General features: G+C 39.3%; 1 protein-coding gene across 1 annotated transcript in view; it reads right to left on the reverse strand.

Annotated features, from left to right (window-relative positions):
• Nucleotides 1-7,860: 7,860 nt before the first annotated feature.
• The window catches only part of CEP126 (centrosomal protein 126), a 39,900-nt gene continuing 29,921 nt past the window's right edge, over nucleotides 7,861-17,839 (reverse strand). The window contains exons 7-11 of the mRNA XM_065655791.1: nucleotides 13,728-13,846; nucleotides 13,339-13,426; nucleotides 12,616-12,885; nucleotides 9,864-9,928; nucleotides 7,861-8,032 (exon numbers count right to left, since the gene is read on the reverse strand). Of these exons, the coding sequence (XP_065511863.1) occupies nucleotides 7,928-8,032; nucleotides 9,864-9,928; nucleotides 12,616-12,885; nucleotides 13,339-13,426; nucleotides 13,728-13,846 (647 nt within the window). The 3' untranslated portion in view covers nucleotides 7,861-7,927. The remainder of the gene's footprint in view (nucleotides 8,033-9,863; nucleotides 9,929-12,615; nucleotides 12,886-13,338; nucleotides 13,427-13,727; nucleotides 13,847-17,839) is intronic.

A 17,839-nucleotide genomic window follows, 5' to 3' on the forward strand; every position in this document is an offset into this window, starting at 1 on the left:
CACTCTTATAAGCAGTGCTAATTACTAAGGATTAAGAATTTGTTTATATATGCCCTATATGTCCATCCTTCTAGAAAACAAACACACATGTGTAATAAGATCACTGAATTGGAAGGCTTAGTTGTGCCTGCAAAGGCGTATTGTGTGTGCAAAGCCTCTGTGTCCCACAAGACCCTCCAGCACATTCTGCTTCAGAAAGCAGATCCCTTCTGACCATCTCAGTCAGAGAGAGGGACTCCATCACAGGGTGGGGGTGGTGCAGTAATTTTGAGAGGTCTGAAGGACATAATTACTTTCACATTTTCACCCAGCTTTCTAACAATCCAAAGAAAAAAAACGGGGAGGGGGAAAGTCTTACTATATTTTTTACTGGCTTAGGTGCCATATGGAAATCCCAAGCTCACTTGTCAGCTCCACCAAATGCAGGGCATTATGTACTTAACATAAACGTATGATCTTTCTGGTCAGCCAAGTCACCTTTCATTCCTGGTGGGACTCAGTCTACGGGAAGGCTCTGCTGGAAGGGGAGCAGGTTCACCCCTAGCAACCTGTGGTCTGTCTCCCCAGTTCTGTCTGCTGTTAAGAGCAATATAATGGAAGACGTGTAAATATTCATCCTTCCCCTTGTAACCCTGACAGCTGAAACCTCCCTGTGCTGGTCTTAACTGTGGAGAACATCCGTGTTGGTACGGCTACAGCAGCCGTGTAAAGCAGCGCTCTACAGCTCTGTTCCCCAAAGGGAGACTGTGGGCACAGGCTGATGAGAAACACAGAGGTAAGTGTTGTAACATGAGTAACTAAGAGAAAATAAGTCCATCAAGCCAACCATGTGGTCTCTGAAGGCCATTTTCTCTGGTGCCAAACCCTTTTACTATAGCTGAGAACAGAGTTCAAACCTCTTGAATAGATCATGCAAATATTTTTCTGATTTTAATTAGGAGGCTAAGCTGAGAAATCGGAAGGGGAAATAATTACCACTTGCAAGAAATTATCAAAATATTTAAATAGACACAAAACTAAACTTTTCAGATAGCTTTTGACTAATCTGATTAAGCTAAATTTAGTCTCAAAGCCTTATCTTGAACTGAAAAGTCAGTATTTTAAATATAAACAGAAATATTTTAACTTTACTGATTTTTTTGTTTGTTTGTTTGACCAAAACTCATTATAGGAGCATTTCCTTGTTTAGAAATAAATGTTTTCATTTATTTCAGCTTTCTTAATGGCACAGTCCTTCAATGACCATCAAGTAACAGACGTTGGTCCCTTCTATTGGCATTTTTACCTAACTGCATGATGGGACAACCTTAAAGAGATTCAGCATCTTTTAGAGTCCTATCCCAGCACCAGCAGGAAAGATTAAATGTGAAGAAACATTGCTGAAAATGCGACCAAAGGCGTATGAAAGTGTTTTTCTCTTTCTTCTTTTTCTTGTCCTCTCCTCTCCTCCCATCTTTCTCTTTTTCTTTCTCTCTTTTTCTTTCTTTTTCTTTTTCTTTTTCTTTTTCTTTTTCTTTTTCTTTTTCTTTTTCTTTTTCTTTTTTATTCTTTTTTCTTCCTTTTTTTCTTTCTTCTTTTTCTTTTTCTTCTTCTTTTTCTTTTTCTTCTTCTTTTTCTTCTCCTTCTTCTTCGTCTTCTTTCTTTTTATTTTTTTTATTTTTTTTTCTGCCACTGAAAGAGCATGAACTATTGGTTGCAGATTAAATTAAAATGTTGAACAATTCCTTCCTTCTCTAAACAAAGTTAATATTACCAATAATAGAGACTATATATGTAGATTTGTGCACCCACGGCCACTTCTGTCACCTGGATCATTGCCACCATTGTTGCTGGCTTAGGATTTATATTCAATATTGAAGGAATCCTGCAGCTACTATTTGAAATGCAATTCCAAAACCATTGTGGAGTCATCTGTAGTTATATGGGGTCAAATTCACTCTGGGTGCATTCTCTTTCAGAAAAGTAGTGGTGTTAGAGCAGGAATAATTATGAGCCAGACTAGTATGAATATTATGATGAGGACAATTAAAGGATATGGAACCTTCTGTCTACTTGATCAAGCAGATTTAAGTATTTCAGTGTATTTGGTGACAAGTGAATCTGATTATTCCCACCACCAACAGCCACATTTTAGATGTTGCTCCTCATATTCACTTTGCCCATATTTTGCTGATTTTTCTAATGTGCATTGTCATTCCCATTTTGTCTGCAGAATTTGACAGCATCGGTCAGGTTCTCCTCAGTAGGAGCTTTACCACGGCTTCTGTCACACAACTCAAGACTTGTGTACTAAATACTGGCCTAATACAGATTTCAGGAGCATCTTTTAGTCCCAAATGCTTTGAGGTACCCTCAGTCCCAGTACCCGGTGGTTATACAGAATGTACGTGCTCACTGCTGCAATTTTACACAAAAGTTGGCTGCCCCCAAACACTGTCATGAAGTAAAGGTTTACTTGTGCTCCTTTTGGCTGCAAAACATGCTGTTCAGAATGTTTGAAACACGGAGTACAGCTGTCAATAGTGGTGCTGCAAGGGCTTTCATCCCTTCACAAGGCTGCAGTTCTGTTTTCCCGTGAATCCGGTATCTACAGAAAATACTTTTTCTCCATGAAAGCAAATTGGCCATGAACAGTGGCTGGAGGAGGAAGGAGGAAGGAGGAGGAAGGTCTCTGGCATCTCCCCGTCGCACTCTTCCCTCCCATTACCACTGCAGTTCTTCTCACCACCAAGACCTGGCTGGCAGAAGGCTCCAGAAGAGGATGGAGAGTAAGAGTCTTGTCCAGAAACCTTGGGCTGCTATGGCAGCTCCAGCTGTAGCCCAGCCAGCCCTGTCTCCCTGCCTGTCCCCACTGGCACTGAGGACATGGCAGAGTCTCCATGGGGCTGAAGTTTCACCCACAGCACCCTCATGCCTGTCACCGCTGCCGCAGTGCCAACAGTGGGCAGGGGCCCGTCCCACCCTGGCCTGGAGGCCTCAGATCCATTGCCTGCTCCACCCCAAAGCCTTGCTGCAGGTGCTGTGGGGGGTGGCTGTCAGCCTGTGGTGCCCTCCCCGATGTGGAGGTGGATAATGTTCTCCCTGGCAGTGGAGGCTGCTGCATAGGAGGTGCAGGAAAGGGTGGACCTTGGCAGGGGTGCTTTCACATCCTGCAAACCCCTGATGGGGGGTAAAGATTGTGTCAGTCTGAGCCCCCTTCTTCTAACCCTGGCCTTCTCCTGGCCATGTCTGTGCTGGGGAGGCCATTGGCAACGACACCCTCCTCTGGCTCTGCGCTGGTGCTGTTTGCAGCCCACTTGGGACGTTCTCCCTGGCTGGTGCCTTGTATTAGCGGATGGGCTGAACACAATGCTGTGTCTACACCACTATTGTGACTTTTCCTGAGTACAGCTGGAATGGGCTTGTCACTACACACGCCATACAGCCACAGAGGGGTTGTGGAGATGCCATCTCATGCTGAAGTCTTGCCTTCGTTTGGCCCTGGAGACTTACTGCTTGTTTGCAGGCCTCGAGTTTGTTCAGTGTTCATCACAATCACGTTCACCAGGGCACTGCAGTAATGTAAGTAAAATATTATAAAAAAATAATTTCTCTTATAAATCCATGATTTATAGATGGGCCAATTTACTGAGTGTGTCAGCTCAAGTAGCCAATTAAACTAGGAAGGAAGCTGAGTGTAAAGCAACAGCAAATTTCCTTCCAGGAAGAGGAACATATTTGCTTTCTTGAAAGGTGGAAGTTTAGTCTTATCTATGAAAAATTCATTTTGTGCTCTAGCTCTCTTGCACGACTTCAAGTGACTGTTGGCCATTAGCCTTTTGCTTAAAGTATACCTTGCCACATGGGGAAGGATATGTACTGAGGACACATGGTTATTCTTTGGGACCATTTACATGACAGTCACTGCAGAAGCAGTGAGGTGCAGTTGTACCTGAAACCACCTCTGTTGGTGTTCAGTCAATTTGAAAACCAGGCACATAGGTGCCTATTGAAAGAAGCTGTGTGGGGCTTTTGCATTTGGGCTTGTACAGGGCAGTGTAGGGGAAAGGGACCTGGGGGTCCTGGTGGACAGCAGGATGACCATGAGCCAGCACTGTGCCCTTGCGGCCAAGAAGGCCAATGGCATCCTGGGGTGTATTAGAAGGGGGGTGGTTAGTAGGTCGAGAGAGGTTCTCCTTCCTCTCTACTCTGCCCTGGTGAGACCTCATCTGGAATATTGTGTCCAGTTCTGGGCCCCTCAGTTCCAGAAGGACAGGGAACTGCTGGAGAGAGTCCAGCGCAGGGCCACAAAGATGATGAAGGGAGTGGAGCATCTCCCTTATGAGGAAAGGCTGAGGGAGCTGCAGCTCTTTAGTTTGGAGAAGAGGAGACTGAGGGGTAACCTCATTCAGGTTTATAAATACATAAAGAGTGTCACGAGGATGGAGCCAGGCTCTTCTCGGTGACAATCAATGATAAGACAAGGGGTAATGGGTTCAAACTGGAACATAAGAGGTTCCACTTAAATTTGAGAAGAAACTTCTCAGTGAGGGTGACGGAACACTGGAACAGGCTGCCCAGGGAGGTTGTGGATTCTCCTTTCTGGAGACATTCAAAACCCGCCTGGACGCCTTCCTGTGTAACCTCATCTGGGTGTTCCTGCTCCAGCGGGGGGATTGGACTAGATGATCTTTTGAGGTCCCTTCCAATCCCTAACATTCTGTGATTCCGTGTATTGGAAACCATAATTTTAACCTGGTTTTCATGTTTTCTTTCCATACTAAAATTTTAAGGTAGAAAGAACATGGATTAATTTCTTTTAAAAGCCACAAAAATGGTAGGCAGAATGAAGAGTTTTTGAAAGAAATCTAAACCACACATTTTAAGATGTACATGTCTAAACCAAACTTGTTGATTTTAACATAGTCACTTCTCTTCATACTTCAAAAATAAGGTTAAGCTACTAAAAAAATGTTCTGAATTTCTGTGTGATGAATAGGAAAGCCTGGAAACACCAGTCTGAAGAATAACCATCAACTAAAGGGATCACTTGGGTCCTCACAAGTGCTCAGAATCCAGCAGCTGCCTCTGGGCCCAGTATTGTATTGCACACTCCTGATATCCAAGAGCCATGCTGTTTAGACACCTAAACAAAAACTTTACTTTAGTATTGTCAAAAGAGTCGAAGTCATCTAGGAAACAAGGTTATTGTCTTTGAGGTGAAGCCTGGAACCTTAAATCAAATAACCCATTTGAAAATGTTTTCCTAGAAACTTAAATGCAGGCACCTCTCTTGATGTAATTAAGAGAGGAAGCTGACTCAAGGTCTTTGCTTTTACCACCTAAACCGATTAACAGGAGAAGAAACCTCGTTAAGCTGGTGCTCTGGCTTGCTGACGAGCAGGGTTGGTTTTGATCCATGGCCTCTGGTATTTGGATTATTTGCTTTCCCCTTTCTTAATCTCTGTGGGGAAACTTTAGGTCACTATTTAAATATTAAATCCTTGCCATACTGGAATGTCACAGTGTACTGCATACAAACAGAGATGTAGGCTCAGTATTTTCAGTGCAAACCAATTTTGAGTTCCAACTCAGAAGGCCTTTGCTGATTTGCTCTGAGGATACAGGCACGTCTTTTGCTGGGAATTTTACATGTATTTGAGCACCAAAGACCCACTAAGTACTAACACACATTAGAATCCTGTAAGCTCATGGACTGCTGCTAAACCTTCCCCTTTCTTACAGCACTGCCAGGACAGATGGCAACAGCAATCATAAGACACCAAGTTTCTACAATTTTGACGTTTAAATACAGTTTGTCTCAAAAGGCTCCAGAATGAAGTCAGCCCCTTTGAGCCTACCAGATTATTCCTCCAAAGATGCTGCAATGCCCAACTAGAGGAGAAAGGTAGCATTATTCCATTCTTCAAAACATCATTTTGAAAAAAATAATCTTTCCCTAAAGCTCCTTTGTGAAATTTCAGTTGCTGACTGTTTGCTACATACGTAGCTCACCTTAATCTTGGCTGACACCAGGCACCAGCAGGTAGCTCTAATCCCCTGATAAAGTGCCCATCGTTATGATGGGCACGTTTTCCTCTTCTCTCCTTTTTACAGGCTGGTTGCCTCTTGAGCAATGACAGCACTTATTAAAGATGATTGTGGTATGATGGGTAATAACATAATTTTAAAAACACTTTTGCCAAATAATAATTTGGTTGCCTCTTTTGGGAAGACGCATTTTTTCCAGATAAATGCCAGTGTCCCTCTGGGTGCAAGTTCCCATGGTTGCACTGGTGCAGCACTGAGCCCGCTCCTGAAATACAACTCTCCTGAGCTCCCATAGACTTCAGCGAAGACGAGCAATAGCGCTGCATGGGGTTCAGGCACAGTTCTGGTGGGAGCACTGTGGTGCTTAAATCCCCAGACTAACCCCACAATTCTTACTGTATAGCTATGAACAGAAAAACCAGGCATCTAATACAGAGTTAAAAATCCAGACATTTAGTAAATAGCCTTTATTGCTTCTTGAAGCTAATTATCAGCTTAGATTTGTTGACTGATTATGTGCATTGTACATACCTTCTACAGCTTGTTTCAATGTTTATCACCTTTGTACAGAAACAGCAGAGGAAGAGTGAAAGAGAGAAGTTAAAAAGTTACCACTGCCTAGCAATTAACTAACTTCACAGATTTAGGTATCATGCTAATTAACTAAGAAAAGGCCTTTAATCTAGAACTGACATAACAATGCAGACAGGTTTATCACCAAACTTGTGAAATTTATTGATGTGTTAATCGTCATGCTACAGATGAATTTAAAGTCGAGGAAAGAGTGCACAGTCTGCCAACCCAAGACTGCCAAAACCAACCTGCCTCTCCAAAATAAACACTTGCAAAGACAAGTGCATCTAGCTCTGTAGAAAGATACTTAGATGTGTTTCTACACTATATATGCTCTTATGCAGAATACTTGGCTCCATCTGGGTATCTGAATCACAGGAATGGAGTACTCATCTCCAGGCATGTTGTCCCCACTTTGCTTCCTCTTATATAGAGATTGTGTAATATGGATTACAAAGGTAAAGCCTATCAGGAAAACCAAACCCCAGCTTTTTCTGATGAGCTAACTCGCTGCTTATGGTTTTGTGTTTCTAGAATACTTGTTTTAAACTAAAGCTGACATTGACGTAGAGAGGTTTCCCTATGTGCTTTGGTGAATCTACGTACCATGAGTTGTACCTTTCCTTCCACAGCACCTTTCTTTCTCATTCCCTGACAGTTTCTGCCTGGGGTTCTTTTTGTGAAGAGCTGAGGAAGAATTGCTTTTTAAGTGCAAGTGTTGATAAATGTTTTTGGAAAAATCTGGAAAACAGGAATCTCCAACAGGCTGAACAAGACCTGCAGGAGCACATGTTAGGAGAACTATGATGTTGGGAGCACAGTCAGTTTTAGAACCATTAGATGTAGCTACTGAATAAGGGCAACACATAATCTGCAGTAATTTGTAATAACACCATCAATATAAAGATAAAAAGTGAAACCCCATGTATTATTTACTTATAATTAAATCACTTTTAAAATATATCTTTTACAACTGTAATAAAATCTATTAGTAAATCTTAAAAAACTAGAGAAGTTAGGAAAGTAGTTTACTTATAATCTAAGTACCAAAATATTATTTTTTCCTTTCACTTTAATGATGGGTACAGGAAATTTACACAACCAACACAAACACTAAAAATGTGAAGTATTTTAATTCTTGAAATTTTACAATACATTGCATAAAAAATAGTCTTAATTGTCCTAAAAATGCTTCCCAGTCAATTGACATGCATTATCTGAGCTACTGCTTTCATCTTTATTTTGTTGCTAGTTTTATAGTGTCAAATAGTATACACATCACATAGAAAGTACGTAAAGTTGCAATATCCTGGAGCGGACGATGTCAGTATCTCCTGTACAATCGCAGTCGATTGCTGGCCAAGGCATTCTGGTGCTGCTGTGAGGGTATTGTGTTCACCAAAGTGGGGGATATACATTGCTGAATACTCTATAAAAAATTGAGAATAATGAGATATACATGCATATAAACAGAAACGTGATTATGTATAACATTCAAGAAACATCATTTTGTGATATCATGTGAATTGTTTTCCATTATATAAACAACTGCGCTCCTTCACCTGGATTTAGAGGTTGGTATGACAGGGTACAATGTCATTCACGTGAGCTACTGAATGAACAGCCATACTTTGTTTGGGTGCTCTGAAACTAGGAGACCTGAAGCAGGTTGTTTTCTTGGTGAAGTAAAAGTTTCTAATCCCATCACTTCTCATAGCAGAAGATTTGATGAAATCTTGGTCATATATACTTTTTCTGCAGCTGGAAACTTGTACGACAGTTGTTCACTCTTACCATCAAGGCGAATTCCAAGCCAGTGCCTGAGATCTGAATGTGTATCTACAGCTGGACACATGTTTAAATGCTTAAGTACATACTTGTAGGGAAAGAAAGGTCTTAAATGTCCATCAGAGAACTTACAGTTCCAGAGACTGGACAGCCTGAGTGACATCTAGTGTTTACATCTTATTGATGAAACAAAAATCTTGTAGATAAAGACATAGTCAGAGAAAGCTTGAAAGCTTTGGTGTGGACCAGCCAGCCAAGAAGTCTGACTACTGAAAGCCAGGAAAATGCATTGGTGGGGGAAACAACTTTTTATTTTTTTTTTAACTTTATTTTTCTTCCTTAAGTAGGACTGGCTATAAAGAAAGCCCTAGAGAACATACAAGCTCAAAAATGCTTTAGTAAAACACAGATCTGATAAAGGTAGCTATGCTACACTAATTGCTGAAAAATAGAACATTTACATGTTGTTTAGGCATAAAGAATTAAATTTGTAAGACAGGAGGCAGAAGAGAAGAATCTGAGTTTCCAAGTCACACCTACAACTAGAATTCACAAGAAGAGAGGTAATGATGTGCTCTGTGTTCTTTTCACATCCCCACTTCAAAACCAGGCAATCATTCTGAATTTAGGAGATTGGATACTTTCTGGGGTTTTACAGTCTCAAACTCAGTAAGTGGCAAGAACTTTCTGAATAAAGATTATTTTCTCTAACATTTTTGGTAGCAGTTTATCCAGTAAAGTATATGAAGTATATGACAGTATATAAAATATTTGAAGTATACAGTCATCTGTCTATATTTTTTCCTTGGTACAAATATATAGTAAAGGAGGAGAGTGACAGTACAGAACTATAAATACTATTGCATTATAAACCGAACATCAGAACCATAAATTTTGTACTTCGGACATTTATCTGTCTGTTCAGTTCTTTTTATTCCAGGTATCATGACCATTTTGTTTCAAACTGACAAGATCTAGAATATATGAAACAAAATAAAAACACTTACTGAAGGTAATACCTATCACTTATGGAACATGACATATCTGCAGGTCAAAGTAAGAATTGATTGTATCACCAATTATTTTATGTACTACCACGCATCATTCCCCCTTTCATCTCTACATTATTAAGAAATACAAATTAATTATGAGCCAGATATAGTTCAAATGGACCCTGCTAAACTGCTGTTCCTTAAAAGTTCTTGGAACTTGCTGGACTTTGCAAGTGTCTCAAGATTCCAAAAGGAAAATTAAGCCAGAGGATGAGGCAGTCTCGTATAAACTGTTAAAGCCTGTTTACAGTACTATAAAGTTCATATGTGTATTTTTTTTACATAAATAGAAACCTGAAAATCTGGCAAGCCAGTTGAGCAGATTGATGTCAATATTTTCAATCATATTTTTACTATAAAATAAGCCATAAGGTCAGTTTGTAGTAATTAAAGCTGAACATATTTAAAGTAAATACTTACTAAAGGGGTGATATTCTGCAAAACATTTGAAGCAGATGGGTTTCTGGTAATGGCTTCTTCAACATCTAAAATTAGCATAAAAGTACATCATAAACATTATGTAAAACAAATACTACAATAGAAATACATTTCACAGCCAAATATTCAGTGCAAAACTTCCCAAATAGTGTGGAAATGTACTTCAATAGCACTGTTCTTTTTTACCCTACCAACAGCTGCTAAAGTATATGCTGGATCTGTATTTTTTAAATTTGTAGCTAGATATTATTATCTGAACAAAAAATTTAGTGTCAGTAAAGAAATATAAAGCTAGAGAAAAGAATGGCAGCTACTCTAGGCTGGCAACAACATTTTTCCAGACTTAGACTGGTTAGTGACTAACTGTTATTCACTCAAAAGACCACTGTGAAGGTACACAGTTTTAGTCACTTCATTTGGTAACATGTGAAAACAAAGCCAAAAAAAGGGGTTGGAAAGGTCATGGTTTAAAGGAAACAATTTACATACATGACATTAAGTACTTAAAACATTTTACTTACTTACAGGTACATACTTGCATGTACTTACATGTCCTGTAAGTCTACCTGTAAAATTTCACAGCTTCTTATTACCAGTTTTAATTTCCAAATAATTAGGTAAGCTAATTAAATTTGTAAGATACATATATATAGTACATCAATTTCAATTACTTAATTTACCATAAGTTAACTCCTATCATTCTTTCATTGTTTCTATCATATTCCTTATGTAATTTTCTTACAGTTTTCACAGAATCACAGAATGTCTTGAGCTGGAAGGGACCCACAAGGATCATCGAGTCTAACTCCTGTCCCTGCACAGGACAACCCCGCAGCTCACACCGTGTGTCTGAGGGTGTTGTCCAGTCTCTTCTTGAACACTGTCAGGTTGGGGCCGGGACACCTCCCTGGGGAGCCTGTTCCAGTGTCCAGCACCCTCTGGGTGAAGAACCTTTTCCTAATGCCCAACCTAAACCTCCCCGACACATCTTCCTGCCATTCCCTCAGATCCTATCATTGGTTGCCATAGTTTTCCTTTTCACACTTTGCAAACTTCAGCTTTCTTGCTCCCAGTTCTGTTGCTGCATTTACCTTTGCCTCTATTTCTTTGTTATTTCTCTGTTATTTATTTTCTATTTTCTTGCATTCCTCTTTTCATACCTACTTTCTTAACCCAAGCACATCATACTAAAATGCCTCTCTGACAAAAGATGGAATTCTTCACTTCTATTTGCCTGGAAGCAATAACCATGAAGTATGATGTAATGAAATTCTGAACCATTGTTTGATGGGAACAGGAATTGTAAGCTACTGCTGCAGAAAGTTTCTAAGCAGTTCCAAAGAACTTTCATTCTGCTGTTGTAGTTTACAGGAAACCGAAGCCTTTTTCCTCAAAGTCAAGCAATGTGCCATTTGATGGAGAAATGTATGGACAGTGTTCAGGAGATTAATAAGCCCTGGTTTAGTTTGATTCCAGTCAACAGGGAGGTAAACTTGGGTAACCTGACCGTGAAATGGTGCAGTCCACAAGGAAAAGAAGTAGAATAGTAAAATAAAATCAATGGACTTCAAGAGAGCAGACTCTTATGAACTCAAATAATTGGCACGTAAAATTTTGTATGACAAAAGTCCAAGGAAAACATAAAATTCAGGAGAGCTGGCAGTTCCATAAAGAGGAAAAATGGCAAGCAGAAGTTACTTCAATAATATGGAAAGGCAAACAGTCCAGTGAAGAGACCACGGCCACTAAGGCACAAGGTCCCCGTTGGTTTCAAATACAGGACGGAGCACACCAAGGGCAAATGTCAAACTAATGAGAATTCTTCTGAAAGACCTATATGATCATGTAGGTCAAAGCAAATACTAACCATGAGATATGGAGCAAGAGACCCCAAAAGTAAGTCTGTTCTACAAATATTTTAGTTACAACAGGATGACGAATGAAAGTGTTGGCTACCCAATCACTGGAGAGAAAAAGTCATCAAGTATAGACTTCTTCTTCTCCACATTCTTCAATAAAATGTCAACTGTGATGGGACAGCTCATCTAAAAAGCACCAGTATAAAGCAGGTAAGAAATCAGCCTGGCATAGAGAAAGAACAGGTTAGAGAATGCTCAGGTGAGTCTGAAATTTTTTAAATGGTTGTGCAAGAGATATATTCACATAAACATTCAGATTTGGCTGCAGCAACCTCAGAACCGTATCTGTGATCTGTAAGAATTCATAAAGAAGAGGAACATCCTAAATGACTAGAAGGAAATGAAAAGCCATTCATTATAGAGGGTTGTATATGCAAAAATATATGGTGTATAATATAAAGAGTAATTATTTGCAAAAATAATTGCAAAATATCAAGATAGACAAACACTAGAACAGATTCCTAAGAAAGGCTGATACATCTGTATCTGTACACTTTAAAGAACGGTTTTGATGAACATATATTAGAAACAACAGCTACAGTTGGGCTGAGACAGTTTGTGAAGGTGTCTTGCAGTCATATTTTGAATGATTTTTTTTGACCAAGGCAAAGCCACCATTATTTTAAAATAATTTCCTTGACTCTAAGACAGGTTTCATGATTTTGATCTTCTTTTTGCTACATTTAGTAAAGAAAAATAAGCAGAAACATATTTCTAACACAGGATTCGTGTTTTAAATCCAAACTAATCCATGACAACAAAATATAAAGTTACTTAATCACTTGATGTAGGATCCGATTTGTTATCAAACTTACTCTGCAGCCTTTGATTGAGACGGTCAAGAGACTGGATAATCTTCTCTTCTTCTACGGAAAGTGCCCTCACGGCTGGGCAGGGAGCCGGGCTCGGCAGGGGCTGCTGCTCGCCTTCCAGGGCTGCCAGGATCTCAGCTGCTGCAGCGTGTGTTCTCACCGGTTCTCCTGCTGTGAGAAACGGAACAGCACTTTCTGAAACCCAGGAGATTACAGGGGTAACTTCGGATGAGAAGAGGTCCTGACATTTAAATATGCTGCTCACTGCCGTTACTGTAAGTCAGTGAAACACAAAAAAATCGCATTAAAAGATCAAAAACGTGACAAACTCAAGAAACTCACGTTAGAAAATGACATAATTTTAAGATCACTAATGCATCTTACAGTTGCAAGTTCCTACAGAGCGAGTTCTACTGACTTTGGAAACATACAGTGATAGCAAGCAATACCTGTCTGTGTCATCCAGATATGTATGATACAAAAACACAAACAGGAATGGAATGAAACTTGACTATATGTTGTAACGCATTTATAAAACCATCACTATAATGACACATGGTATCTCATACCTTTCTTTTAATAAAAAAAAAATAGGTCTACACAACAAACTATGCTTGCTTGCTTAGAATCACTGATGCCAAAAGAGACAAGTTATGTTACACAGTGGATTTATGATGTCACTACTTTTTGTATAACAAAGAATTGAAATGAGATGTGTTGCTGTACCTTCATCAGACTGAAAGGTGTTTTTCATATTTTGTACCGGATCAAATGCAGATTGAACAGGATTCAGCTGGACAGTACAAAACAAATTCTATCAAAAACATTGTAAAAATATTTTAAGTGTAATTTAAGGTAACTATACTACTTCCCGAACATATTCATTTATTATTTCATATTACTAAATGTTTTCAAGTGCAAAAATATTAGTGTGTACTAATACAGTAGATGTAGTATAGTTGCTTTTAGTATTTTTATTAGTGGTTAATAGCAAGGTGACTAAGCACATTTATTCAAAATATAGTGACACTGGAAAATTTTTTTATATTCTTGAAACTCTCAATTTTGAGGATAAATAAGCTTTTATTATTTTTTAAATAGTATTTAATATTTACCTGTGCATGATGACCAGGCTTCCATCTTTTAGAGGCTACAATTTGCCTTCTGTATTCTGAAAGGTGTTCATTTTCACCACTGTCAAAAACCTGCTTTTGTCTTGTAACAGGAACAACACCTTAAATGAGATGCATCCAAAAATAAACCAAAAATGTGTGAAAACATGATAAAGCTACTAGTGCCCAAACCAGTAATAGTGAGTAAATCTCTCTGTCCAAATTTAAATGTTTACCTTGTGTATCTTTACATCTGATCTTGCTAAATCTATTTTATTATAGTGAAAAGAGAGAAACTGGCACTTCTAAGTCATATTTAATTTCATGTTAGGATAGGACTATAAAATCCAGATGTGGATTTTATGTAGACATTTATAAGCAGGTTAAGTGAAGCCTCACTTTGAATCCCAGTTAATAAAGGTGGTCTGTACAAATATATAAGGTGGTCTTACAAAGTGAGGAGAACGAACAGGCAGTGAACTATGATAGAACAAATACCAAATAATGTGCCCAAAACTAATGTTTTAGAAAATTAGTTACATTTAGAGAATAATCCCAAAGTCTAACTGTCCAACACAGCAAATGTCTGTTGCCAAGATGCTTTATCTTATACCTTAAAGGATTAAACATTTATTAAGAGTATCACATAGAATCATAAAATACTTTGGGTTGGAATAGACATTTAAAGGTCACCTAGTCTAACCCCCCTGCAAAGAGCAGGGACATCTTCAACTAGATCAGGAGGCCTCATCCTACCTGACCTCAAAGAGTATTTTGTGCCATGCAGAAAACATGTAATAGTTCACATGGTTTATCTGATTCACAGAATCACAGAATGGCTGAGGTTAGAAGGGACTTCTTGAGGTCATCTGGCTAAACCCCCGTGCTCAAGTGGACCATCTAGAGCTGGTTACACAGGACAACAGCCAGATGGCTTTCAAATATCTCCAAGGAGAGAGACTCCAGAAAATCCTTGAGTAACAATGTGCCAGTGCTCCATCACTCTCACAGTTTAAAAAAAAAAGTGTTTCCTGATGTTCAGAAGGAACCTCCTGTGTTGCAGTTTGTGCGCATTGCCCCTGGTCTTGTCACTGGGCACCACTGAGAAGAGCCTGGATCCCTCATCTTTGCACCCTCCCTTCACGTCTTTATGGACTCGATGAGATCCTCCCTGAGCCTTCTTTTCTCCACGCCAAACAGTCCCAGCTCTCTCAGCCTTTCCTCACAGGAGAGATGCTCCAGTCCCTTCATCATCTTCATGGTCCTTTGTTGGATTCTCTCCAGTTTGTCCGTGTCTCTCTTGTGCTGGGGAGCCCAGAACTGGACACAGTCCTCCAGGTGTGGGCTCACAGGTGTGATTTCAATGTAAAATCATGGGTTAAAACCTTAGTTCTACAGTTTGGGATTTTGTAGTTAATCTTACTAATTTATACAACTAATATACTAATTTATACAACTGTATACTAATTTTAGTGAAGACAGTACTGCTGTATTTTCCCTCAGCTAGAGAGGCCTAACATAGACACTGTACCTCAACTTTATCTCAGTTTTGTCTCATGCATACAACATTTTCAATATTAAAGCATCAAGTTTCAAAATCTAAGTTCTCAATTAAACTTTCATGTATACAAACTGGACATGCAAATCAGCATTTTAATGTGCAAGTCAGGAATCTGCACATCCAAGGAGATATTATATTCTCATTTGTAAATGCAGCTACTTGATTTGTAAATGTAGTTACTTGATTTATACTTGAGATGATAAATTACCTATTTACCTAAAAAATATTTACATGTGCAGTTTAATGTACTGTTCATGATTAGACCAAGAGGTCCTTTATTGAATTTAAAATAATTTTATTTATTCAGTTGCTATTACAGTGATATTTTACAAAGCAGAGCTCTTAGCATTTCTGGAAAAATAAAACAATTCATTCATCCTAGAAGCAGATTTGAAACTACTCATCTGGCTGCTGCCATCAATAGTAACAGGGGACACATTAGCTTTAAAAGGTTGCCATTTAGTTGTGTGTGAATTATGGTAATGTGACACATAGTGCTGAATAGCACCTGAAAAGGAAAGGAAATGTGAGCATGTTATACAGAATATGGGGGCAAATTTAAAAAGAAGCAAAGAAGAACCACCTTGTTGTATTAGTAATCAAATAACATTTTTCTGAAAAATAAAATGCAAAGTTGCTCTATTGATACGCATCAACATTTAATTTAATTAGTTTGAAAGGCGTGCTATATCTATGCCAAGGAAATAACTCCTTCGGGAAATCTAAGACAAATGTAATAGGCAGTAGTCTCTTTAAGGGCATGAGATGCTGAGCAGTCCACCCCTGTTTAACTACAAGCCTGTGAATGAGCCCTGTATGTGTCACGGGCTAAACGTTACACACATTTCTAAAGCATTTTACTGATTGATCACCAAAGGGCCTAAAATAAGTCTAATATCTAGCTACAGAGAATAAGGTGTCAGTCATAAGATGTACCACTTGATGCCTGGAAGCCAAAGTAAAGGAAGATCCTCATGGACAACAATTTTATTTATTCATGTTGTTCTCACTTATTCTTTCACTAGCATACATTTGGCCAAGCATTGCAAGAGATCACATTTTCTACAGGGTCCTTACAGACCCCCTTCAGCTCTGTAATAGTGCCACAGCAGATATTTTACTCAAGAACAATGCGGTATTCAATCTCTCATAGCAAGCACTTCAGGACAAAGACTGTGATCTATGTGCATTTGCAGGCAATAGAACAAATAATAGCTGGTCATTAAGAGTTATTGAGAGTGTTAAAGAAGACTTTCAAAACACAAAAACTAAGCGGATACTGAGAGAGGGCCACCCCCCCAAATTTTAAAAAGGGGTCACTCAGCTCTTCCTCTCAAAGAGCTGGAGCTGTGTGACACTGGGGACGCAGCATTTGAAGCTGCAGTGAAGGCAGCATTTCCAGTGCACACAGCTTTGCACCAGCGAATTTCCCGATTCATTGATCTGATGTGCAAATAAGGACATCAAGAAGCAAAGTATCTCTGCCGGAGGCGAGGCACGGTAATGCAAGACTTCATTCATCTCCAATGTAAAATCAAATGGGTTAACTTCAGTCACACGTATCTCAAGCTCATCTGTTTGACTTTGAACTGGAATGGGCAAGCAGATAACATTTCTCATTTCCCGCCCTTGCTTTAGGCCAAGAATATTCACCCACCGCTGCTCTTACACAACAGAGCTGTTCTGAATCACTCCATAGTTAACACTGTGCATTTCTGGAGATAAAACTAGAAATGTAGCTTTTTGAGTGATGGGAATTACTTATTTTGCTAGAAAGTGTCTTTGAGCTGCATGGCCGATCCCTGGGTTGATCCCAGTGCGTGAAGCCATCTGGGTACTGCTGCATAATCCCTGACGGAGGGTCTGCAGGTCCAGGAGCTCTGCAGGTCCAGGAGCTCTGCTCCAGCTGCAGCCCTCGGCAGGCAGCACACAACATGCACCTTACGGGCACAAAGATGCCAACAGTGCCCGCAGAATATAGCTCGGCTGCGGAGGAGAAACAAGGCACACCAAAAAGCATGAAACATGGTTTGAAATGTAAAGACCAGGAGATTCAAGTTTATTCTCCCAAAATTTCTCATGCATCTTTCCTCTGTCTTACCAATCAGGCTCTGCATCACATTGTTCTCAAGGTTAATTTTTAATAGAATGCAGGACTGGTCCTAAAATTTCTTATAATTTTTTGTAAATCAGACATACTTTGCAACACAGCAAAATTTGTCTGGTAGAGCTCTTTATTTTTAACTTTATTTTTTTAATACATTAGTTGCATTACTGGGACTAAAACTTAATAATTTTAGGCATTTACAGTGTCAGCTCTTTAAAAACATGGTAGATATAGATTTCATTCACTCTCAGGTGGCAGTGACTGCTGGACAACAAGCTATGACTCCCAGTTACCTTGTAAAACTTGCTCGTATAAAGCTAGTCACTTCCTCCTATATCATTATTTAGACCACCTGTCACATCTGCTCATTAGTTCAGGACTATAATCTCAGGGAAAATACTTCCTTTTCATTTAATATTGTAGAGAGCTATTAAAGATGGGGATGGA

Source organism: Caloenas nicobarica, chromosome 1 (assembly GCF_036013445.1).
Source record: "Caloenas nicobarica isolate bCalNic1 chromosome 1, bCalNic1.hap1, whole genome shotgun sequence".
Lineage (NCBI taxonomy): Eukaryota > Metazoa > Chordata > Aves > Columbiformes > Columbidae > Caloenas > Caloenas nicobarica.